Source organism: Chlamydomonas reinhardtii, chromosome 7, assembly GCF_000002595.2.
Source record: "Chlamydomonas reinhardtii strain CC-503 cw92 mt+ chromosome 7, whole genome shotgun sequence".
In the NCBI taxonomy this organism is placed as follows: domain Eukaryota; kingdom Viridiplantae; phylum Chlorophyta; class Chlorophyceae; order Chlamydomonadales; family Chlamydomonadaceae; genus Chlamydomonas; species Chlamydomonas reinhardtii.
This window is the reverse complement of record NC_057010.1, coordinates 2,798,786-2,818,085: the sequence shown is the minus strand read 5'-3', so window position 1 is coordinate 2,818,085 and position 19,300 is coordinate 2,798,786. Positions and strand designations below refer to the sequence as shown.

Here is a 19,300-nt window from a genome sequence, read left to right as displayed (position 1 = left end):
GCATAAACCCCGCGAACGGACCGACTCGCTCTCGCTTAGAACGCAGGCTCCTGTGAGCGGTTGAGGGACTTTGACAACCACAATGCAATCCAATGCATGGGCGCACAAAGTCACGTTGGCACGCCCAGCGAGCCAAAGCACGACTGTCTCTTCGGCGGTCCATTATGCCCTACTGCCACGGTCTACTATAAGCCCTTTCGAAGGTTATCAAATACACGCGCGCCGGCGCACCCACGTTCCCCGGCTGTTCACCTTTCGCGGGTCGCCTTGTGCTCGTGTGCGCGCGCATCTCCCTGCTCCCGCTGAAGCTTTAGCCATGGGTCTCGAAAAAGGCCGTGCGCCAGTCGTTGTTGGGCTAGGCGACCCAGTGATGGACATCCTTGCACGCGTCTCGCCCGAATGGCTCGCGACCGTCGCGCCGGAGGCTGGCGGGTGCCTTCCAGTAGCGCCAGAGGAAATGGAGAAGCTGCTCGCGGCTGCAGCGACGCAAAGCGAGCTCACACGGTGAGTCGCCGCTCGCGGCGCCGTCAGCGGAGCGGGACATACGCAAGCGCGAGGGGGGCTTCCAGCACGCAGCCCGGCCGCAAGCTCGCGGCGCCTCGGCCGCCATCCCTCCTCGCGGCAATCCCCCTCCCTCCCCCCACCGCCACGCCAGACACTCGCCCTTCCCTCTGTCCATCGCCCCACATGCCGCCGCGCCCTACGCCCCTACTGCCCTGCTCCTCCTCCCCATCCCCATCCCCACTCCCTCCCCAGTCCCCAGTCCCCACCCTCCCTCCACCTTCCCCTGCCCTTCCCCTGCCCCCACAGGATACCCGGCGGCAGCGCCGCCAACGTGGTCAAGGGCGTCGCCAACATCGCGGGCGGCCATGCCTCCTGCCGCTTCGTGGGCATGGTGGGAGCAGACGCCACAGGCGCCGAGTACCGAGCCAAGCTGTCCGCCCAAGGGGTGGCGCCAGTGCTGCTGGAGTCGGGCAGCGGTGCGCCGTCCGCCTGCGCCGTGTGCTTCGTGACGCCGGACGGCCAGCGCACCATGCGCACCTGCCTGGGCGCCTCGCTGGAGCTCAGGAGCTGCGCGCAGCTGCCGGCGGGCTGGAGCGAGGGCTGCGGGCTGCTGCACGCCGAGGGCTACTGCCTGTACCGGCCGCAGGTGGGGAGGGCGGTGGCGGAGGGCAGGGGGGAGGGCAGGGAGAAGGGCAGGGGGGAGGGCAGATGGAAGGGGGAAGGGCAGAGGGTAGGGGCAGGGGAAGACGGAAGGGAAACGGGGAGGTGAAGGGGGGTATGGGCAGGGAGAGGGGGGAGGGCGGGGGGGCAAGAAGGCAGGCTAGAGGAAGAGCGAGTGAACGTGGTGCACGGAGCGGGGTTGGAGCAGTCTGGCCGAACAGGTGGGTTTGCGCAGGCCGGGGGTGACAAGTAATGTTTCGCGTAGGCGGCAGCTGAGACGACAAAACCCATTTCTCTGTCATCCTGCTGCAGCTGGCTCGTGAGATGATGAGTCTGGCTCGGGCCACGGGCGCGATCACCTCCATTGACCTGGCCTCGTTTGAGCTGGTGCGCAACTGCAAGGACAGCATGCTGGGGCTGCTGAAGGTGAGGGGCGGGAGGCGGGTGCGGGAGGGGCTGGCGGGGTGGGGGGAGGCGGGTGGGTTGGCGGTGTGCAGTAGGGCTGGCCAGTGGGGCGGTGGACAAGGGGCAGTGGGCAGTGGGCAGGGCCGGAGCGGGCTGGTGGGCTCGGGGCGCACACGTTGAGTAGGCTAGGGGCGGATGGCTAGGCCAAGTGGTGGTGCCAAGCCAATTTGTTGGGCGGCGTGTATACTGATGTGTTGGAGTATCAAGCTCTCGCGCGCCCAGGTACAGGCTGCTTTCCACAACGCAGCCCTTGCCAAAGCTGTGCATTTCATCGGCATCCGCATCCGCACCCACCAGCCCGCCACCCCGCCAACCCCGTCTTCTCCGCAGGACGGCCTGGTCGACCTCATCTTCGCCAACGAGGAGGAGGCCGTCACGCTCTGCACCGAGCTGGGACTGCTGCCGCCCGCCGACGGCGCCTCCGCACCGGACACTGACGCCGCAGTGGAGGCGGCGCAGCGCTTCCTGCTGTCTCCCACAGGCGGCCGCTGCAAGGTGGCCGTGACCAGCCTGGGCGCTCGCGGCTGTGTGGCGCGCGCCGCCGACGGCGGCCACGGCGCCGCCGCCGCCTGCCGCGTGCAGGTGGTTGACACCATTGGCGCCGGCGACTTTTTCACAGCCGGCTTCTTGGCGGCGTACTTGAGGGGAGGCAGCGTGCAGCAGTGCGCGGCGGCGGGCTGCGCCTCCGGCGCAGAGGCAGTCCAGGCCAAGGGCGCGGAGCTACCCGAGGAGGCGTTCGTGCGGCTGCGGGCGGCGATTGATAGCATCCTGGCGGCGCAGCCGGTGGCGGGCGGCGCGGCGGCGGCGGCGGCAGCAGCAGCAGGCGTGGCGGCGGCGGTGGCGGCGGTGATGGGTGCGGGCGCGGGCGCGGGTGCCAAGGCGGTGGGCATGGCGGCGGTGGCTGGGTCGCCGGCGGCGGCGGCGACGGCGAAGCCGGAGCCGGTGGCGGCGATGGTGTGATGCGGCGGTTGCTGGGGGCGGTTGGTGGCATGGTGCGGGTGAGGGGGCGTTGGGCTGTAGGGTCGCGGCAACGGCCGCGGCACACCGGCGGGGCCAGTGACTGACGGCAAGCGAGCGTACTAAGGCCAACTTGCATGGCACATGCATCTGCATTTGCGGGCATGCACGCGGGGGGACTGGAGCTTGCCGCGCGTCAGGCCGCGAGCCTGGGGGGATCTGCGTCCATCTTCAAGCGTGCTTCGAGCGCTGCGGGACAGACTGTTCAACACGATGCATGTTCAGACGTGTGAAGGTGTTTCGGAGGAGACAAGCGTGGGACTGGCCACGTATGGCACCGTTGATGTCTTCGAGGCGCATGCCTTGTTGGGGGTTTAAGGGCTCCGTGTGCGCTCTTCACCGCGGACACGTCTCTTGACGTAGGAGCTAGACCCTGTCACAGCGCGAGCCCCAACTGAGTGTTCGTCTGTCCTAGGCGCAAACTTGACACATTGCTACGGCGTGTGGGGACGCGGCGTTGGCAAGAGCCACGGATGGCCCTATTACACCGTAGGGCATGTCCCACCCGTGGAGGGCACTGTATTAGTATTACATAGCCTGCGTATTATGTCTTAGCTCGGGTTTGGTTGCGTTTGAGGCTTGTGCGTGTGTGCACGGGCGACGACTCAGATGTAGGAGGGCGGCAGCACGTAGCTTAGGGCCGTGGCGACACCCTTGATTGTATGTATTTGCGTTGGCAGCTGAAGGGTCCTTGGGAGCAAGAGTGCTGCTGTGGTGGCACTTTCGAAGCCAGCTGTGAAATCGGCGGCTGTGGCCGCTGTTTGCTTGTGTGACTCCCAGGACTGTCTCCGCCGCTGCCACTGGGGCAATGCTGCACGGCGGAAGTTTTGAGCAGGGGAGTTTTCCCTTGGTTTCAAGGATGCGGGCAAATTACGGTATTGAGTTAGAGAAGGATGCTTGCTGGGTCACTAGCCAAGGTGAAAGATGAGCTCGCGCGTAGAGCTGATGCGGACCTGAGGGCAGTACATACGATTACGCATTTCAATGATACGATCTATATGCCGCCTACAATATTTGACACGTCATGTCAAACACCGCACATAGGCCGGGGCGGGCATACGGTACGCTGTCCATTGCTTCAATCAGGCAATCAGGGGAGGCCCAACAGCGTACTCGGTTGTAACAAGTTTCCATGTCCTGCCCCTGCTGCACTTGCCCGATACTTGGGCCTCACCGCCGCCCACGAGCAATTTGCAGTAGCCAAAGCCACATACTGGGGACAAACACCACTGCTCCAATACCTAACGCACCATCCTACTGATACGCTCCGATCCACGCTAGTGCCCCCCGCCGGCTGCGACCACTGCACCAATGCTCCACCGCACACTCCTACACCCGCCACTGCAGTCATACTCCCGCGCCCACACCAGCCCAAGCCCATCCTCTCCCCATTCGGCCTTCTCCTCCTCCGCCTCCCCATTTCCCCACCCCTGAAACCACCCGCACTCAGAGCTTGACGCCCTCCGTCCGCGGCTTCCACACGAAGGTGATGCGGCTGATCTGCCCCGCCGTCAGGTCGCACACGTAGGTGGCCATGCAGTCCGCCACGCCGCCGTCGGGCAGGCCCGTGATAATCTCCCGGTCCACCACCACGTTGCCTAGCCGAGCGGGTGACGGTGGAGGGGGTCGTGTGTGTGTGTGTGTGCGCGTGTGCGTGTGTGTGTGTGTGTGTGTGTGTGTGTGTGTGTGTGTGTGTGTGTGTGTGTGAGCACCAGGGGAGGGAAGGCGCAGGTGTGTGCGTATGTGTGCGTGAGAGAGAGAGTGATTGTCGCTGGTGGATTGCTGTGCCTGCAGCACGCCGTGGTTGGCCGCAGCTTGACCAGAACCATTCAATGGAAGATGTCAAACGCACGGTCCTATACAATGAGGTTGTCACGTTCCCTGCCCACGCTGATAGCCCGACGCTCATCCATCCTGAAGCACCAGTTCGACCCCACCCTTCCACCCCCCCCCACCCCAGCTCTTTTATGGTCCCTGCTCACCGCACACGAGGCGACCCAGCAGCTCGCAGTTTACAGGGCTAGCACGGAAGCGCTCCACATACCTAGTGGATCAGCGACACGCATGGCAGCGATGGTGCACAGTGCCATCGCCGAGTCAGCCCTCAAAGTCAGACCGTGTGCGCCGGGTTGCAACTTGGCGAGCGATACGTACCTGGGGCGGAGCTGCTCCTTGCTGCTTGCGATCACCGCTCCCGTAATCCCGTCGCTCACGTACACGTCGTCTGTGAACAGCTGCATGAAGGGCTCCAGGTCGCGCGCGTTGTACAGTTCGAGCTGCCGCTGCACAATTGCAGCAGCCTCCTGTGCTCCTTGAGCCATGCAGGCAACGCGACGAGTTATGATGGGTGCGCGTGCTAACGAGAAAGGCTGTACGCGCGCGAGACGAGACGATTTGATGGAAAGCATCAGCTGCAAGTTTGTGGTGACACAGGCGAGCACGTTATGAACAATTGTGTATGGCAGTCATAAACTACTGTTGCTGACAGTGCTGAGTATGGGGTGGCGTAACTAGTTTTGCGGTGCGCTTTGATTGCGCGGCGCCATGTGTGATGGGCGCCCGGGGCCGGCACGCGCCACAGGTACCCCAAACCTCTGTTCGACGCACAGCACTTGCCCCTTCCCCAAGGCGCAGCTTGGCACATTGTGCACATCGCGAGGGGGCGGTGTGGCAGTCGATTACAGCGCAGGCCGCACCCTTCCCGCATCAATGACACGACAGCGGGCGGGTCGCAAGCTGTGGCGCCCTGTGCTGTGTCCCGTGGCTATGTCCCCAGTTCCCACCATCTCCCATTGTATGTACGTTCTCGCCCAAGCCCTCAAGTTGCTATGTACCTGCGTCATGGTCGTTGTCGGTCTATCTACGTCCAGCAAGGACCCAGCGGCCTGGGACGCCCCACGTCGTCACGCCCCTGTGAGTAACGGCCACTGCCACATTGCCCGACACACCACACAGCCACCCGGTTCACCACAAATGGCACATCAGCGCTCACACGCTTCACGCGCGACCTTCTTATTATATAATTCATTGCTCTTACTAACAATAGCACGGCTCAAGTCAACAACAGCACGGCTCAAGTCAACAGCTAGTAATGCCTTCCGACATGCACAGCGTGCAACACTGCGACACTGCAGCGCCGCATGTCAGCTGCAACTCAACGAAGGCCGCCGCTACCATGTTCAAGCATTTGCGGGCCATGCCCCAAGTTTGTGTGGTGTATACCCATTGTACCTTGTTGTAAGGGGATTGTTGTGAACAACACTACGGCCTGTAAGGCTTTATCGGGTGAGCGGGGGCCGCTGCCTCACAGGGGCACCGCTGCTGACTCACCCTGCTGCACCTCATCCTGCTGCGCGAAGCACCGCAACACACCTGCACACGAATGTATACACCTGCAATTCAAGCCATTCATTAAAAGAAACCCTCAGCAACGCATGCTAAACGTGCGAGTCAGAAAGAAAACAGCAGACACACGAGCGCACTTGACACGCATGCGCAGGATGCTGCAGGACGAACACCATTGGACAAACACTGAACAGCCGGCCCAAAAGGGCAGGCAAGGGCGCAACACGTCAACATGGAAACCTACAAAAACTGGCCCCGAAACACGGCGTCCTTGACATGCCGGTCCATATCATGCGCCAGCAAGTGGGGCCCAGCCGTTCGCGCGGGGGGGGGGGGGGTATGCAACACCTCATCCGCATCCTCATAAGCATACCCGACAATGCGCAACCATCGTCGCGCCCTCCTGCAATTCGCAGTAACCGCTTTCCGGTACTTATAGTCATGGGATCATAGCCCATTAACCACCAAAATGCACAGTCCACACGTACGGGCAAGAAACCAACTTGGATTCATGCGGACCGCAACGACCTGCACCCCGACCTGGCCCCCACTGGGCTCCCACCCCGTGCCCGTGTCCGTGTGTCCTGTTGTGACCAATGTTGTCTGTCCTCCCGCACACACCTGCTCCTCCCGCTAACGCCTGCGTTGTGTCCGAAGGGGCATGTAGCCTCCACGCTACCCGCTTTCCATCGCACCTGCTACGCACGCTCCGGCCCGCCCGAAAGGCTTCACACCCACATGTCCAACACGCGACCTGCTGCCCTTATGCCTTGCCACAGCATCAAGTGCATCTACTTGTGGCGCACTGCCTGCCTCTTAGGCAGCTGTGACACCACGCCAGCCGTGGGAAAACGTTTCCCCGCAAAAAAGCAGCAAATAGAGTCCCGGTCCGGTTTGCTATGCCTTGCATCGCATTGCCGCGGTAGCGCATTTTAGAGATTGGGGCCTGCAGTCCGTGCCTGCAGTCTCAATCATGACTAATGACGATGAGGGGTGTTGAAGGGGCCGGCTGCAGCGCGGCCTGGGAACGGGTTCGCCCTGTTGGCGGTCCTTCGATAGGAAACGTAATGATAGTGCGCTGTCAAACATCCCTTAGAGCCTCTGTTACCACGCTACGTCACACCTGCTGTCAATATGTACTGCGTCCGCTTTGCCAAGGCCCACAGGACCGGCACAGATTTCAAAAACAGCAAGTATCTACATGTCACATCTGCGGCTGCTACAGGCCCTTTCGCACGCCAAGATATATGCACAAAGAACGCAACTTCATAGTTATCGCAAGTCGTCAGCGGTATCAGGGCAAGACCATACCCGAGTCACGAGACAAAGAGCCGGGCAGGTAGCCGTGGAGCCAGTCGGTGGCAGCGGGCGCCGCAAGCGGCGCCGCGCCAGCAGCGCCAGCTGGGGCGACACCGCTGCCCGGCTGCAGCCGAGCGGCGACGTCAAGCTCGGCGCCGCCGCCATCGCTGGCGTTGCTGTCGCTCAGGCCGGAGCCCCACACATGCCCGCTTGCGCCGGCGCCGTTAGAGGCGCTGCCGCGGCCGCCGGTGGTGCTGCCGACACGCTGTGGGCCCCGCCGACCGCCACCGCCGCCGCCGCCATTGCCGACATGCAGCCGCGGCCCGTAGCCAGTCGGAGTCGCGGCCGCGGCGTACATGGGAGAGGCGCTCGAGCTCGGGGCCCACACTGGGCCGCCGTAGGCGGCACCATCGCCGCCGCCCGTCGCGTCGGTGTGGCGGCGCGGGCGGACGCGGCGGTGTGGCGGCGGCAGCGTGTCACCCACATACTCGTCCGAGTCCGCCAGGTCCTGCGTGGGCGTGCGCGTCAGCGGCGACGGCGAGGAAGCCGCCGGCATCAGCGTGGAGCCAAAGGCAGGCTGCAGCACCGGCGGCAGCTGCAGCACCGGCGGCGGCTGTCGCACCGGCGGCTGTCGCAGCGGCAGCGCGTGCTGCTGCCCACTGCCGGGTGCGGCTCGCTGTAGCACGTCAAAGATGGGCACGTCCACATCAGTGCCGACGTTAAGGCCTGCGCCCGAGCCGCCGCCGCCGAGCTTGACGTGTGCGGCGGCGCCTCCGGGGTGGCTGGGGTTCTGGGACAGGAAAGTGCGGAAGGTGGTGCCGCCACGCACCCGGCCGTCCGCCACAACACCGCGGGCCTTGCGCTCCACAACCGTGGCAGCACCCGCGGCGGCGGTGGTCCATGGACTGGCGGCGGCGGCAGTGGTCCAGGGGCTGGCGTCACCGCCAGCACGCTCACTCCTGGTGCGGCTCAGGCCGTCGGGGGGCGGCGCCTGCGGCCGCGCGTTCGGCTGCGCCTGCGCGCTCGCGTTCGCAAAGGCGCTCTCCAGCGTGCGCGCGGCGGGCGCCGGCGCAGCCGGCACAGGTGGCACAGGTGCGCGCGCGAGGCTGCCGTGGCGTGCCCTGGCGACCGTGCCGTCGCTGCCGTGCAGTGATGCCGACTGCTGCTGCGGTTGCGCCTGCGGCGACTGGGCGAGCGTCAACGACTGCGCCAGGTGCAGAGCGGCCATGGCCGCGTCTTCCTCATACACCTCGGCCTCCACCATAACCTCCGCATCGGCCTCAACATCCGTCTCCAAGTCGGTCAGCACCTGGGCAGGCGGCAGAGGCAGTGGGGGCGACGGCGCATGGCGCAGGCTGGCGCAAGCGCGCAGGCCGCGGCGGCTGCCGCCGGCGCCCACCAGGCTGCCGCAGCCGTCCGCGGCTGCGGCTGCGGCGCCGCTGGCGCCGCTGCCGCTGCGGCTGTAGCATGGCTGCGTGTTGCTGCCGGCTTCATCGCCGCCCGCACTAGCGGCGGCAGCGGCTGTAGCTCCATGGGCGTGACCATGGCCGTGTGCAGGGGCCGGTGCGGCGGCGGCGCCGCCGGCCTTACCGCCGCCGTTGCAGCTGACACTGCTGCCACGGCTGACGGGCGAGTCGCGGGACATGGGCTGTAGCATGCCGTACGCCTGTAGTACCTGCTCATGGTGCTGGCTGCCGTCATACAGCAGTACGGCATTGCCGCCGTGCACACTGAGATCGGCGTCGTACACTGACGGCTCGGTGGCGGCGGTGGCGGCGGCGGCGGCAGTACTGGTTGGCGGCGGCGGCGGAGGAGGAGGAGCAGGTCGGTGCCCATAACGGGGGTTGCTGGGCCGCTGCTGCGGCTTTTGCAGTTGCAGAGGCGGCACCGGCGCCTTGTGCGGGACGCCGCCGATGGGCGTGCCCGCGCGCGAGTACAGATCGTATTTGTGCCCGAAGCCGTCCCCCGGCGAGAGAGGCGGCAGCAGCATTGTGCTGGGGGTGGACTGCGGCTGCGGCAGCGGCGGCGGCGGCGGCGCCATTCGTGGCTGCTTTCCGGTCTGCAGGTATTGCGCCGGGGCTGCTGCCGCTGCTTGTCGGGCGGGTGACGAGTCGCGCCGGTACCGCGCGCTTGTGTCCGGCGAGCTGTCGCGGGAGGTGGCGGTGCGGTGGCTGTAGTCGATGTCAGGGCCGCCGCATGTGGCGCCGAAGCCCCCACCTAGCCGCTGATCCAGCCCCAGCCCCAGCGCTGCCGCCCCGCCGCCCAGCCCGCCGCTCAGTGCCTGGCTATCGCCAGGCACGCACACGGAGCCTATTTCGCAGACGTCCGAGTACCTCCCCGTGTGCGGCCGCGCGCGCGAGTCCAGCGCACCATTGGCGCCAGCACCTGCGAGCATCGGCGCCGGGTCACCATCCGCAGCGTCGGCCGCAGAGGCGGCTCCGCCGCCACCGCCGCCGGCCGCTCCCGCCTCCGCTCCGCGCCCCGCCGCCACCCATCCCTTGATCTTGGTCCACCAGGTCTGTCCCACACGGCGCTGGTTGAGCGGCGGGCGGCGCTGCGTGAACACAACCACGCTGGGCGTGCGCGTGCGCCCGTCCGCGCCACGCAGGCCTGCAAGCAGCCGGCGCACCCAGCGCCGCTCGCGCCGGTCGTCATCGGCGCCCTCGCCCTCGTCGTCCGCCGCCGCTGAGACGTCAGTGGCGCCCGTGTACGTCCGGGAGCCGCCACGGCCGCGGCCTCCGCCACTCCAAATGCCCTCGGCAATGTCGGGCAGGCCGGCGTGGCCAGCGGCGGCGGCGGCAGCGGCGGCTGCTCGTCCGCCAGCGCCGCCGCCGCCGCCCGACATGACGCCGCCGCCGCCGCCGCCCGACATGACGCTGCTGCAGCCGCTGAACGGGCGGGTGGTGTCGTCTGTGGCGGCGGTGGAAGCAGCAGCAGCGCTGCGGCTGGTAGCGAGGAGCGGCTGCGGCTGCGGCAGTGGAAACGGCAGTGGCTGCGGCTGCTGTGGCGGCGGCGCAAGCTGTGCTAGGTACCCGTACTCCGTTGTGTCGCGGCTCTGAGGCTTGCTGCTGGCGCCGCCTGCGTCGACGTCCACGTCCTCTGCTGGCCCCTGCTGGTGGTAGTGCCGCTGCCGCCGCGCCTTGCCGCCAAGCGCTGCCGCCGCGGCCGCTGCCGGGCCCCGCCGGCCGCGCGCCGGCACTGCCCCGCGCTCCGTGCCTTCGTGCCCAGTGATTGGCCGTGACGGCAGCAGCCACGGGTCCATGTAAGAGTCAAAATCCAGGGCGCCGCCGCCGCCGCCGCCGCCGCCGGCGGGCGCTAGGAACGACCTCCGCACGCCGCCGCCGCTTGTCGCAGCGCCAGCGCCAGCAGCATCGGCGCCGGCGCCACTGCCGCCGCCGCTCAGCCCAGTGAGGGCGTCAAAGTCCAGCGGCGGCAGGTTCAGGTGGCCGCTGGGCGTCACGAACGCCAGGCCGGCAGCGCGGCGCACGCTCACGTCCTCTGTCGTGCCCGCCTGCCCGCGCGGCTTGGGCGCGCCGGGGCGGGCGCCAGCTGCGGCCTGGGCCTGCGCTGCGACGGCGGCCGAGGCGAGGTATGCGTCGAGCCCCGGCGGCGTTGTCAGCGGTGTAGCGAGGGAGGCGGGCGGCGGGTACGGAGGGAAGCCGTGCCCGTCGGCGGGCGGCGGCGTAGCATCGGGCGCGGCAGCACGCGCATGGGGATGCGCTACCGCGTCCTGCGTGGATATTGGGTATTGGGATGGCAAGGGCGGGTGAGAGGGTGTCAGGAGGCAGCGGCAGCTGATGGGGTTTTGGCGCCGCAAGGCACAGCCTGCTCGGCTGGCTAGGGCTTCACTACAAGGGTTTCGTTGGGGTTTGGGTGGAAACCGCCCTGTGCGGCACTGGAAAGGCGCGGGGGAAGGGGCACTAGGCGACCGCCCCGGCATACAGCCAGGACCTAATATTGCCAGAAGCTCCGGAGCAACCCTGCTGCCCGCGGTGGCAGAGGTACTGCCGACCGGGTTGAACTGGCCGAGCCACGCCGAGCCCCAACCCTAGAGGACCCGTCCGTGAGTAGCTGGCTTCGCCTTTGCGACATCCCCTCGCTTATTCAGTGCCTTGCAAATAGCTGCATTAATAGCGCAGATTTGCCAACTCGCTCGCCGCCGACGCTGGCGTGAACTTTCCGCTGTTGCCCGTCACCCAACAAGTTGGTGATGTTAGGCCCTCACTATGATGCTTTGGGGGCGCCGCCAGTTGCTTACCTGGTAAATGCAGCTGCAGAGCATGCTGCTCCACTATGTCCAAGCCAGGGCTTTTGCAACCGCAAGAGGTCCTGCAAGGGGTCCCAATGCCACCCGTTTGTAAGCATGTACAGCTCCAATCTCAGCCGACAGCAATTCAGGAGAGCCACTTTTGACAATGGCTTGCGATAGCGGGGCCAACGCAAGGGCCGTCAAACTCGCATCAAGTGCTTGCACAGAACCCGGCCCTACCTCCATAGCCGTCCGGCATTCCAGTATTGGCAGGTCTTCAGTATATCGCCAATGACTCCTTAGCTCGCTAGCGATACGCTCTGTCCACGGACTGCCCTCAGTCGCGGAGGCCAACTTTTGCAAACTAGTTACTCGCGTGCCCGGCGGCGATAGTTCGCTTATGCTACTTCGCTATGCTTTCAATCGTTATTGCAAGATTCTTCACCGAACTGCGAAAGTCTAAACCCGTTGGTGTAAGTGCTGCCGCCGCGTTCCTACCTATGAAAAGGCTTATGTTGCACTAAGAACTTGCAATATGAAATGTAGCAAATAAATTTGGTGCTGGGCGACAAGATACGGCCGTCACATGACCCAACCGCACTCACTCATCGGCATCAGGCCAGACGGCCGCCCCCCGATTTTACGAGCTCCGTGTACACGCAAGCTTGACGCGTCCACGTGCAGGGCCATAAAATCGTTAGCTATACCAGGCTGTCTCTGCATGGGCTATAGCCTCGACTGCTGGTCAGACTAAATCTGCGGATGCTCGCCGGCATGAAGCGCTGCTGAATGCAGCCATTGCAGCGCAGCAATGCTGGTTCACCCACGAGCAGGTGGCTTGCTGTTCACGGATGACATGCTACGGCGAGTGAACTCGCCGTATCAACGCGCCATCAAGCAGGCCATAATGCCCACATGTGCATCCGTTGAAGCCTGTGATTGTGGCAAGGGAGGTGTCGTTCTGCAGCCATAGTAGGGCTGTACCGTGGGGCTGCACCCCACAATGCGCCACAATGTGCCTGTCCCTTGCCTGTCTGCTTACGCTCACAGATACCGCTGACTCCAACGATCTCCTGTGCTCCCGAACCGTCTCCCATGTTCTGGCGTGGACGTAGCTGTTGAGTGAAGTCATCGAGATTCGAGACGCGAACGCGGCCCAGAAGAGCAGCTGTGGTGAGGACACCAGGGCTGAAGGCAGACCCCTGGTGGGTACAGGGTGGGCCGCGCAGCAGCGGCTGCTGCGTGTCCTCGGCCGCTGCCGCCCCCCGCCCTCCTCAGCGTCCGCATTGATTGGTCCCATCCGATGTGCTGCTGCAGCCTGCACACACGCCCCAGCGCGCTGCAATGCCTTGCTACGCACTGTCGCGGTGCTGACGAACGCACGCGGACACCTGACCTGACATCACGTGCCGCATGCGGCACGCGGCACGCCTACAGCAAGGCCTAGCGGTAGCTGCCGTGAGCCGCGGCTTGCCGGTGCTACCGCAAACACAGAACGCTTTGTACAAAACCCCAACCCAGATTCCAGAGCCTTCGCGTTGTTAAAAAGAAAAGAGAACTCTTCCCAGAGCCGATGCCGGAGGCGATGGGCCTGTGCTGCCTTAATCCCGTTACTATAGAAAGGGACGCACACTCCAACTGTGTAACGTAACAACAACACGCCGGCCCCTGCGCCGGCCGGTTACAACATTCCAACCAACCGGCATCGCTTGATCCAACATGCCCCACTCCTACCCTGCATTATGCATTATGAATACGGCAGCAGCCGAGCCCCCAAGCACCAACTGGCCACAGCCGGTGCACGGGGCGTGACAGCCCATGTCACGCCTCCGGCAGCCCTACCTCGGCGCTTGCAGCAAGTAGACTTGATTGCAGCCCAGCAAGTAAGCGACATCGGAAGCACCTGACAGGCTCCGGCAACCACAACCCGCCACAGTTTTCCAAGCATTGGTCCCTTGTAGCCTTCACTCTCAGCCAGGCCGCATGTTGCAGCGGCGCTGGCAGAAGCGCTCCCCATCCACACGTTTGCAGTACGGTCAACAAGTCGATTTGCGTCACACCCACCAGCACTGCACTCTTTCCGAGCACAGCAGCACGTGGGCTCGGGGTTAGTGTCATGAGCGCACGTGTCCACCAACCCGTCACCACCCACTCACCCACAGCCTGGTGTTTATGTCCACAACCCACATCAAGGTCTAAGGACGTTTAGTCAAGCCCCGCCCCATAAGTTGTAGAGAACCCTACAAGGCTGCGCCAAGTCAACGGCACGCCCGGAATTTAAAACGTACAATACCGGTATGGTCACGAGTCACATGTAAGCAGAAGTGCTGAGTTGAATCGTGTGTTGATGCGTGTTCACGGCTTTCCATAGCACAAGGCAGCCAAAGGCAGCAAATCCAATGAGCGAGCAGGCACCGCGCATATTGCTCCTCCAAGTTTCAGGCTCATTCGCAGCCAGCCAAAGGCATGTGCACTGTCTACAGGAGCGCGGCGCGGCTAACGTGAGGCAAGGGCAAGTGGCCGTCAGCCGGCTTCAGGTTTACGAGCAGCAGGACCACCGGGTAAGTTTACTGCACATACAACACAACATCACCAAACGCCATGACAACATGGCTTCAGACATCAATTCTTCAGAGCATGAAGGACGCTAGAGTTATACGAGCCAATCCACGTTCATACTTTACTTTGCATTCTCGGTCCCACATCGCCAGTTCACCACCTCCACACCGCACGCTTCGCCGTCAACCACGGCTATGCATCATCGCAGCAAGCCATGAAGACAGGCCGCATTACAGCGGCCCGACGCCAGGTGCACGGCGCAGCCAACAAGCCGCCAATCCAATGCTACTGCCGCTACTGCCGCAGCGTTGCCTGGTGCTGCAGCCGCTGTAGCCGCGCGCCAATGAGCGCCGCCGCCTCGTCCACATTACTCAGGGCCGCCGCCAGCGGTGACTCGCCTTTGATGGTGGCCGCCGCCACCGCCAGGGCCGACGGCGGCGGCGCCGCCGCCAGCGACTGCGAGACGGAAGGTAGCAGCAGCGGCGGCGGTGACGGAGATAGCGCCATGGGCCCTGCCGCTCCTGCTGTTCCTGCCCCCGAAATGGAGCCTCGGAAGCTAGGGCTGGGACAGCCGCTGGCGGGGAGGCCGCTGTTGACGGAACTGACTCGCAGGCTGCGGCTGCCGCCGTTGTCGTAGCCGCCGCCGCCGCCGCCGCCGTTGCCGCTGGCGCGGCCGCTGGGGCCGTCGGCCGTTGGGACAAGTGTGAGGCGCTGGCCGGCTGTGCTGCGACCCGTGGGGCTGTTGACTGCGGTGGTGTAGTAGTCCACATCTGCACCCAGCCCGCCGCCGCCACTGAGCGCCAGCCGACTCAGGCTGCCGCCGCCGCCGCCACCCAGCCCACTGCCCACAAAACCCGTCCCAGAGCCCGGGGCGCCCTTCTCACTGCCCCGGCCTGGCAGCTGCAGCCGACTCGAGCCGCCGCCGGCGCCTCCGCTGCCACTGCCATTGTCGCTGCCACGGAAGGACATGCCGCCAGCAGGCACGCCCCCGCTGCCGCTGCCTGCGGTCGGCAGCCGGCTCGAGCCGTTGTCGCTGCCGCGGTAGGTCACAGCCCCAGCCGCCAGGGCATTGGAGACGCCGCTGGAGCTGGCACGGAAGCTGCCGCTGACTGCAAGCTGCGGCAAGCCAGCGCTAACGCTAGTCGCCGCGCCGGCGACAGAGCCACCGCCAGCGCCGCCGCCGGAGCCGCCGCCGTTCTCACTGCCGCGGTAGCTCGGCATGCCCGTCACGCTGGTTCTGCCCGCGATAACCGACGCGCTAACGCCGCTGGCAGCTGCCAGCATGCTGCTGCGCCGGGCCTTGCTGGAGGCGCCGCCGGCGGCGCCGTACACGGCGCTGCGGCTGCCGCCGCCGCCGTCCAGGCTGGCCGCCGCCGGCAGCAGCGCCGGCGAGGACAGGCGGTGGGAGCCAGTGGCGGTGGGCAGTAGGCGCGCATCTGCTGCCGCCGGCCCCAGGCTGCCGTTGCCGTTGGTGCTGCTGCGGCCCAGCGGCGCCGCCGCCGCGGCTCCGGAGAACGGCGACGTCATTTGCGGCGGCGGCGTGCCGGTCACGAGCGCCATCAGCTCGGCCTCATAGTCCATACACGGGATTCCGTCATCTTCCAGATCGCCATGGCCGACGTCAGCAGCAGCTGCTGCAGTGGCGCCGGCGTCACCGCCGGCACCAGCACCGGCGCCCGAGGCAGGGTGGATGGGTGACCGCATCGACGGCGACGCGAAGGCGGAGGCGCCGTTGCGGGTTGGGGAGGGCAGTGCGCCGCCGCCGCCGCCGCCTGTGCGCGGTGACGCCACCGCGGCGGGGCTGTCGCAGTGGCTTGGGCGGTTGGAGGGCGCCCCAGCGACCTGTGGCAACACCAGGGCTGCGGGCGGCGCAGCGATGCCGCCGCTGGCGCGAGCCGGCAGAGGCATGGGGCACGACGCGGCGTTACCAAGGGCGGAGCTGCCGCTGCCACTGCCACTGCTGCGGTTGCTGCTGTCGCTGGTAGCGGCCAACGCGGCGGCTGGCGGCAGGGAGTTGGGGATGGGGCTGTTGAGGCTGTTTTGCACCGCGCCTCCCTGCGTTGCCGCCGCCGGCTTGGGCGAGGACAGGGAGGCGGCGACGATCACCGAAGTGGGAGAGGCGGCGATTGCTGGGAACCTGACGTCACACTCTTCCAACTCTGGCTCCAAATCGAGATCCGGGTCGGCGGCCTCCTCAGCCTCGTCCTCGTCCTCCGCCGCCGCTGCTGCCGCCACAGCCGCGAGTGCCGCTGCCGCCGCGCGGCCCATACTCATCCCGCCCTTCGCGCTCATCCCGCCCGTCGCCTTGCTGCTCCGCGCGCCCGCTTTGCCGCTGCGAAAAGAGCGACCGTGGGCTTTGAATGCGGACCGTGCCGCCGAACGGCTCTTGTTGTCTGTGGAGACAGACGGGCCGCTCTCGCAGATGCGCCGGTCCGTGGCCCCCTTGACTCCGCTTCGCTTGCTGCCCGCGGCGCTGCTGCCCTCGGCAGCGGCGGCCGCGCGGAAGAACCGGCTCGCGATAGTGCCACCGCCGGCACCGCCACCACCGGCACCGCCACCGCCGGCACCGGTGGCGCCGCTGTCGCTGCCTCCCACGGCACCAAAGCTTTTGTGGCTGCTGGCTTTGGCTCGGCTGCTATTGGCGCCAGTGGTGCCTTGCGCGGCGCCGGCGTCCTGCCTTAAAGAGCTGGTGTCAGCGGACTTGGCGGAGCGCAGGCTGATCCTGTTGCCGCGCGACACATTATTCAAGTCATGCATGAGAAAGAAGGGCTGCACAGCTACACCCGCATCTCGCACCTCAAGCCCAGTAGTCTCGCTCAACGGAGCCACTCACTTTGGGTGCTGATACACCACGCCGTCGGCAGCGCTGCGGCCTGCGTCATCCTCGGCACCCTCTAACCCGCCGCCGCCGGTGGTAAGCCGCTGGTTGACCGCCTACAACAACAGCAGGGGCCGAACCGCTGTCAACGTGCGCAAGGTTCGTGACCGCAGTGGTGGCCCGCTTCTGATGCCCCCGCATTTCCCAGTGACACTTTCTGCGTGATACCGGCATAGCGATCCACCAGCAGCGCACCTGTTTAGAGGCAGCGCCCCCCATCGCCTTCCAAGTTCACGAAACTTTCTTGCCCTTGCTTGCACCTACAAGAGCATCAGCCATGTGTGAGACCCCGAAATCAAGGCGGTCTGTGCAAGTGGGTCTTTTGCCCATATATGATAAGTTGGTCGGGCGACTTGAGACCGTGACTTGGAGGGTCAAGGGGTTGTGACGTTTGCAAACAATGCAGCGCCGAAGTCCGGCTTCTTTAAAATGTTTTTGGGGCGCCAACGCGAAGAGGAGGCGAAGGGCGCGGTTGCGCGTGGTGTGAAGGAACCTCTCAATATTCGCTCCCACCTCCTTACACTGCTCGCAAAGCAGGTCGCGCATGGCCATTCGCACCGCTTCTTACCTCCTGGCGTGATTGGTCAGGTTGCTGACGCCTGCAGCGCTTACAGCGAGCGCCGAGTGGCGTGATGCCAGTGAGCGCCCTTCGCGCCGCTGGCGCCGTTCTTGCGGAGCCCAATCCCAGACCGCCGTGATTGACGCTGCTTGTGCTCAGAAGCCGCGTCCTAACGGCGTCTGGGTACACGCCTAACGAGACCAAGAAAGTCGGGAGTCGACAAATGCTTAGGCGTCAACCTTGCTACCTAAGGCCCAGAACGGAGAGGAGTTTAGCTACGTGAAATAAAAAGCGTCTTCAGCGCGGGGGTATGTAGATTTGTCAGACATCGCTACCATCGTGAGTTGACCCGCTCCGCCGTGACCAGTTCCTGGACAGGACCCGACACTTCCCCCCCGCCTCCGCCGGCTCGGCACCCAGTCAGCCGCTCCTCCCCCTCGCTCGGCAAGCCTCCGCGGTATCCAAATGATCGATACTCATTGTTGTGTTCACGATCTAAGCCCCCCCCCCTCAGCTAGGCGTGGCTGGGGGGCTGGCCGTCCCGTCTGGCCTTGCCACTGTCACTGGTTCGTGAACTGCTTCAGCAGGTCCCTCTTGTAACCAATGCAATCTTGCCAGGGGTTCCTGGGCCTTGCCCCTGGGCCTTGCCCCTGGGCCTTGCCCCTGGGTTTGCATATAGGGTGTGCGATGGGACAGTTATAAAGCAGGTTGGAGAAGTCCCGTAGGGTGTGCATGTAGGGTGTGCAAGTACTGGGTTACTGGCATTTGCTGCACATTAGCACGCGGCTGCATTTTTAGGGACGCCCAAGCGGCCCAACTACGCGGGGGGCAATTGGCACGCAGAGACACTGCCGCAGGGGGAGCTTCCATCAGCACGCGAGCACTGACGCATTCCTGTTTCTCGATACCTACATACGGGACTTTGCCAACTTGCCTTATCACTGTCCCATCACACACCTACATACTCTGGGGCCGTGGGCGAGCCGCTGCGCCGGGGACCGGAGGGGTGGGAGGGTGGACTACTGCAACTGAGCGCGCCCGTACACCCGTGACAATCCCGTCGCGCAGCTGGCACCAGCCGACCAGCCGTGCTACGCCATGCATGACAATGGGTGCAACACCGGCGTCACATCGCAGGCCTGTACCGCCCCCATACTCCTTTCGTTTGCGCTCGTTAGGTTTGGGAATGTCGGCTTCGGTTAGCAACGCGTGCGTTGGCTTGCCCCTTCCCCCGAAGGGGGAGGGGCGGAAGCCATTGCGGTCGCATCGAGTCCCCAGGCGGGCCCCCCTCGGTTATGACAGTTTTACCTTGAGTTATTTTGGGAAACCCGAACGTAGCCAGAGTTCTTGTGCAAATAATACGCCTTTCAACTTGTCCCAAGCGATGCATAACTTTGCGGAAACGCGAGGAAGACGTAAGACTAGAGGCGAAGGGATTGGAGGATCCCGGCGCTCGATAGCGCCATCGGGTTGCAATTCTTGTCAGTCGCGGACTTGCGGTAGACAATGATACCTCAAGGCAATAAACAATTGACAAGAGATTGTGAGTGCGAAGCGCCGACGACCCTAAATGCGGGGTCGATTCTCCAGAGCGCGATTTTGAATGTGAACTTTATATCGTGCTCCGGAGAATCGACCCCGCATTTCGGGTCGTCGGCGAAGCGCATGCGCCCTCGCCGATCGGCAAAGCAGCGGCGCCGTTTGCTTCTCGATGCATCAGCAGCGCTGATGTTTGTGGTATCAACGGTGCATACTATCGTGGTGG

The 19,300-nt window shown here is 65.0% G+C and overlaps 4 protein-coding genes across 4 annotated transcripts; 1 reads left to right on the top strand and 3 right to left on the bottom strand.

The window, feature by feature from the left end:
• The first annotated feature begins 27 nt into the window (after nt 1–27).
• Nucleotides 28–2,633, top strand: CHLRE_07g331800v5 (uncharacterized protein). Its single transcript, XM_043064201.1, has 4 exons — nt 28–504; nt 811–1,150; nt 1,477–1,590; nt 1,960–2,633. Exons 1-4 carry the CDS (start codon nt 317–319, stop codon nt 2,587–2,589), a joined length of 1,272 nt encoding a protein of 423 aa, XP_042922769.1. The 5' UTR covers nt 28–316; the 3' UTR covers nt 2,590–2,633.
• Nucleotides 2,634–2,635: 2 nt separating this feature from the next.
• CHLRE_07g331750v5 (uncharacterized protein) lies at nt 2,636–5,137 on the bottom strand. Its single transcript, XM_001690565.2, has 3 exons — nt 4,801–5,137; nt 4,629–4,690; nt 2,636–4,244 (listed from the first exon to the last, which is right to left on the bottom strand). The coding sequence occupies exons 1-3, from the start codon at nt 4,965–4,967 to the stop codon at nt 4,093–4,095; spliced, it is 381 nt and encodes a 126-aa protein (XP_001690617.1). The 5' UTR covers nt 4,968–5,137; the 3' UTR covers nt 2,636–4,092.
• A 175-nt stretch (nt 5,138–5,312) lies between these two features.
• CHLRE_07g331700v5 (uncharacterized protein) lies at nt 5,313–12,047 on the bottom strand. Its single transcript, XM_043064200.1, has 3 exons — nt 11,780–12,047; nt 11,549–11,619; nt 5,313–11,020 (listed from the first exon to the last, which is right to left on the bottom strand). Exons 2-3 carry the CDS (start codon nt 11,570–11,572, stop codon nt 7,286–7,288), a joined length of 3,759 nt encoding a protein of 1,252 aa, XP_042922768.1. The 5' UTR covers nt 11,573–11,619; nt 11,780–12,047; the 3' UTR covers nt 5,313–7,285.
• A 1,020-nt stretch (nt 12,048–13,067) lies between these two features.
• Nucleotides 13,068–17,797, bottom strand: CHLRE_07g331650v5 (uncharacterized protein). Its single transcript, XM_043064199.1, has 4 exons — nt 17,545–17,797; nt 17,172–17,236; nt 16,932–17,032; nt 13,068–16,820 (listed from the first exon to the last, which is right to left on the bottom strand). Exons 2-4 carry the CDS (start codon nt 17,193–17,195, stop codon nt 14,393–14,395), a joined length of 2,553 nt encoding a protein of 850 aa, XP_042922767.1. The 5' UTR covers nt 17,196–17,236; nt 17,545–17,797; the 3' UTR covers nt 13,068–14,392.
• Between the last annotated feature and the right edge of the window lie 1,503 nt (nt 17,798–19,300).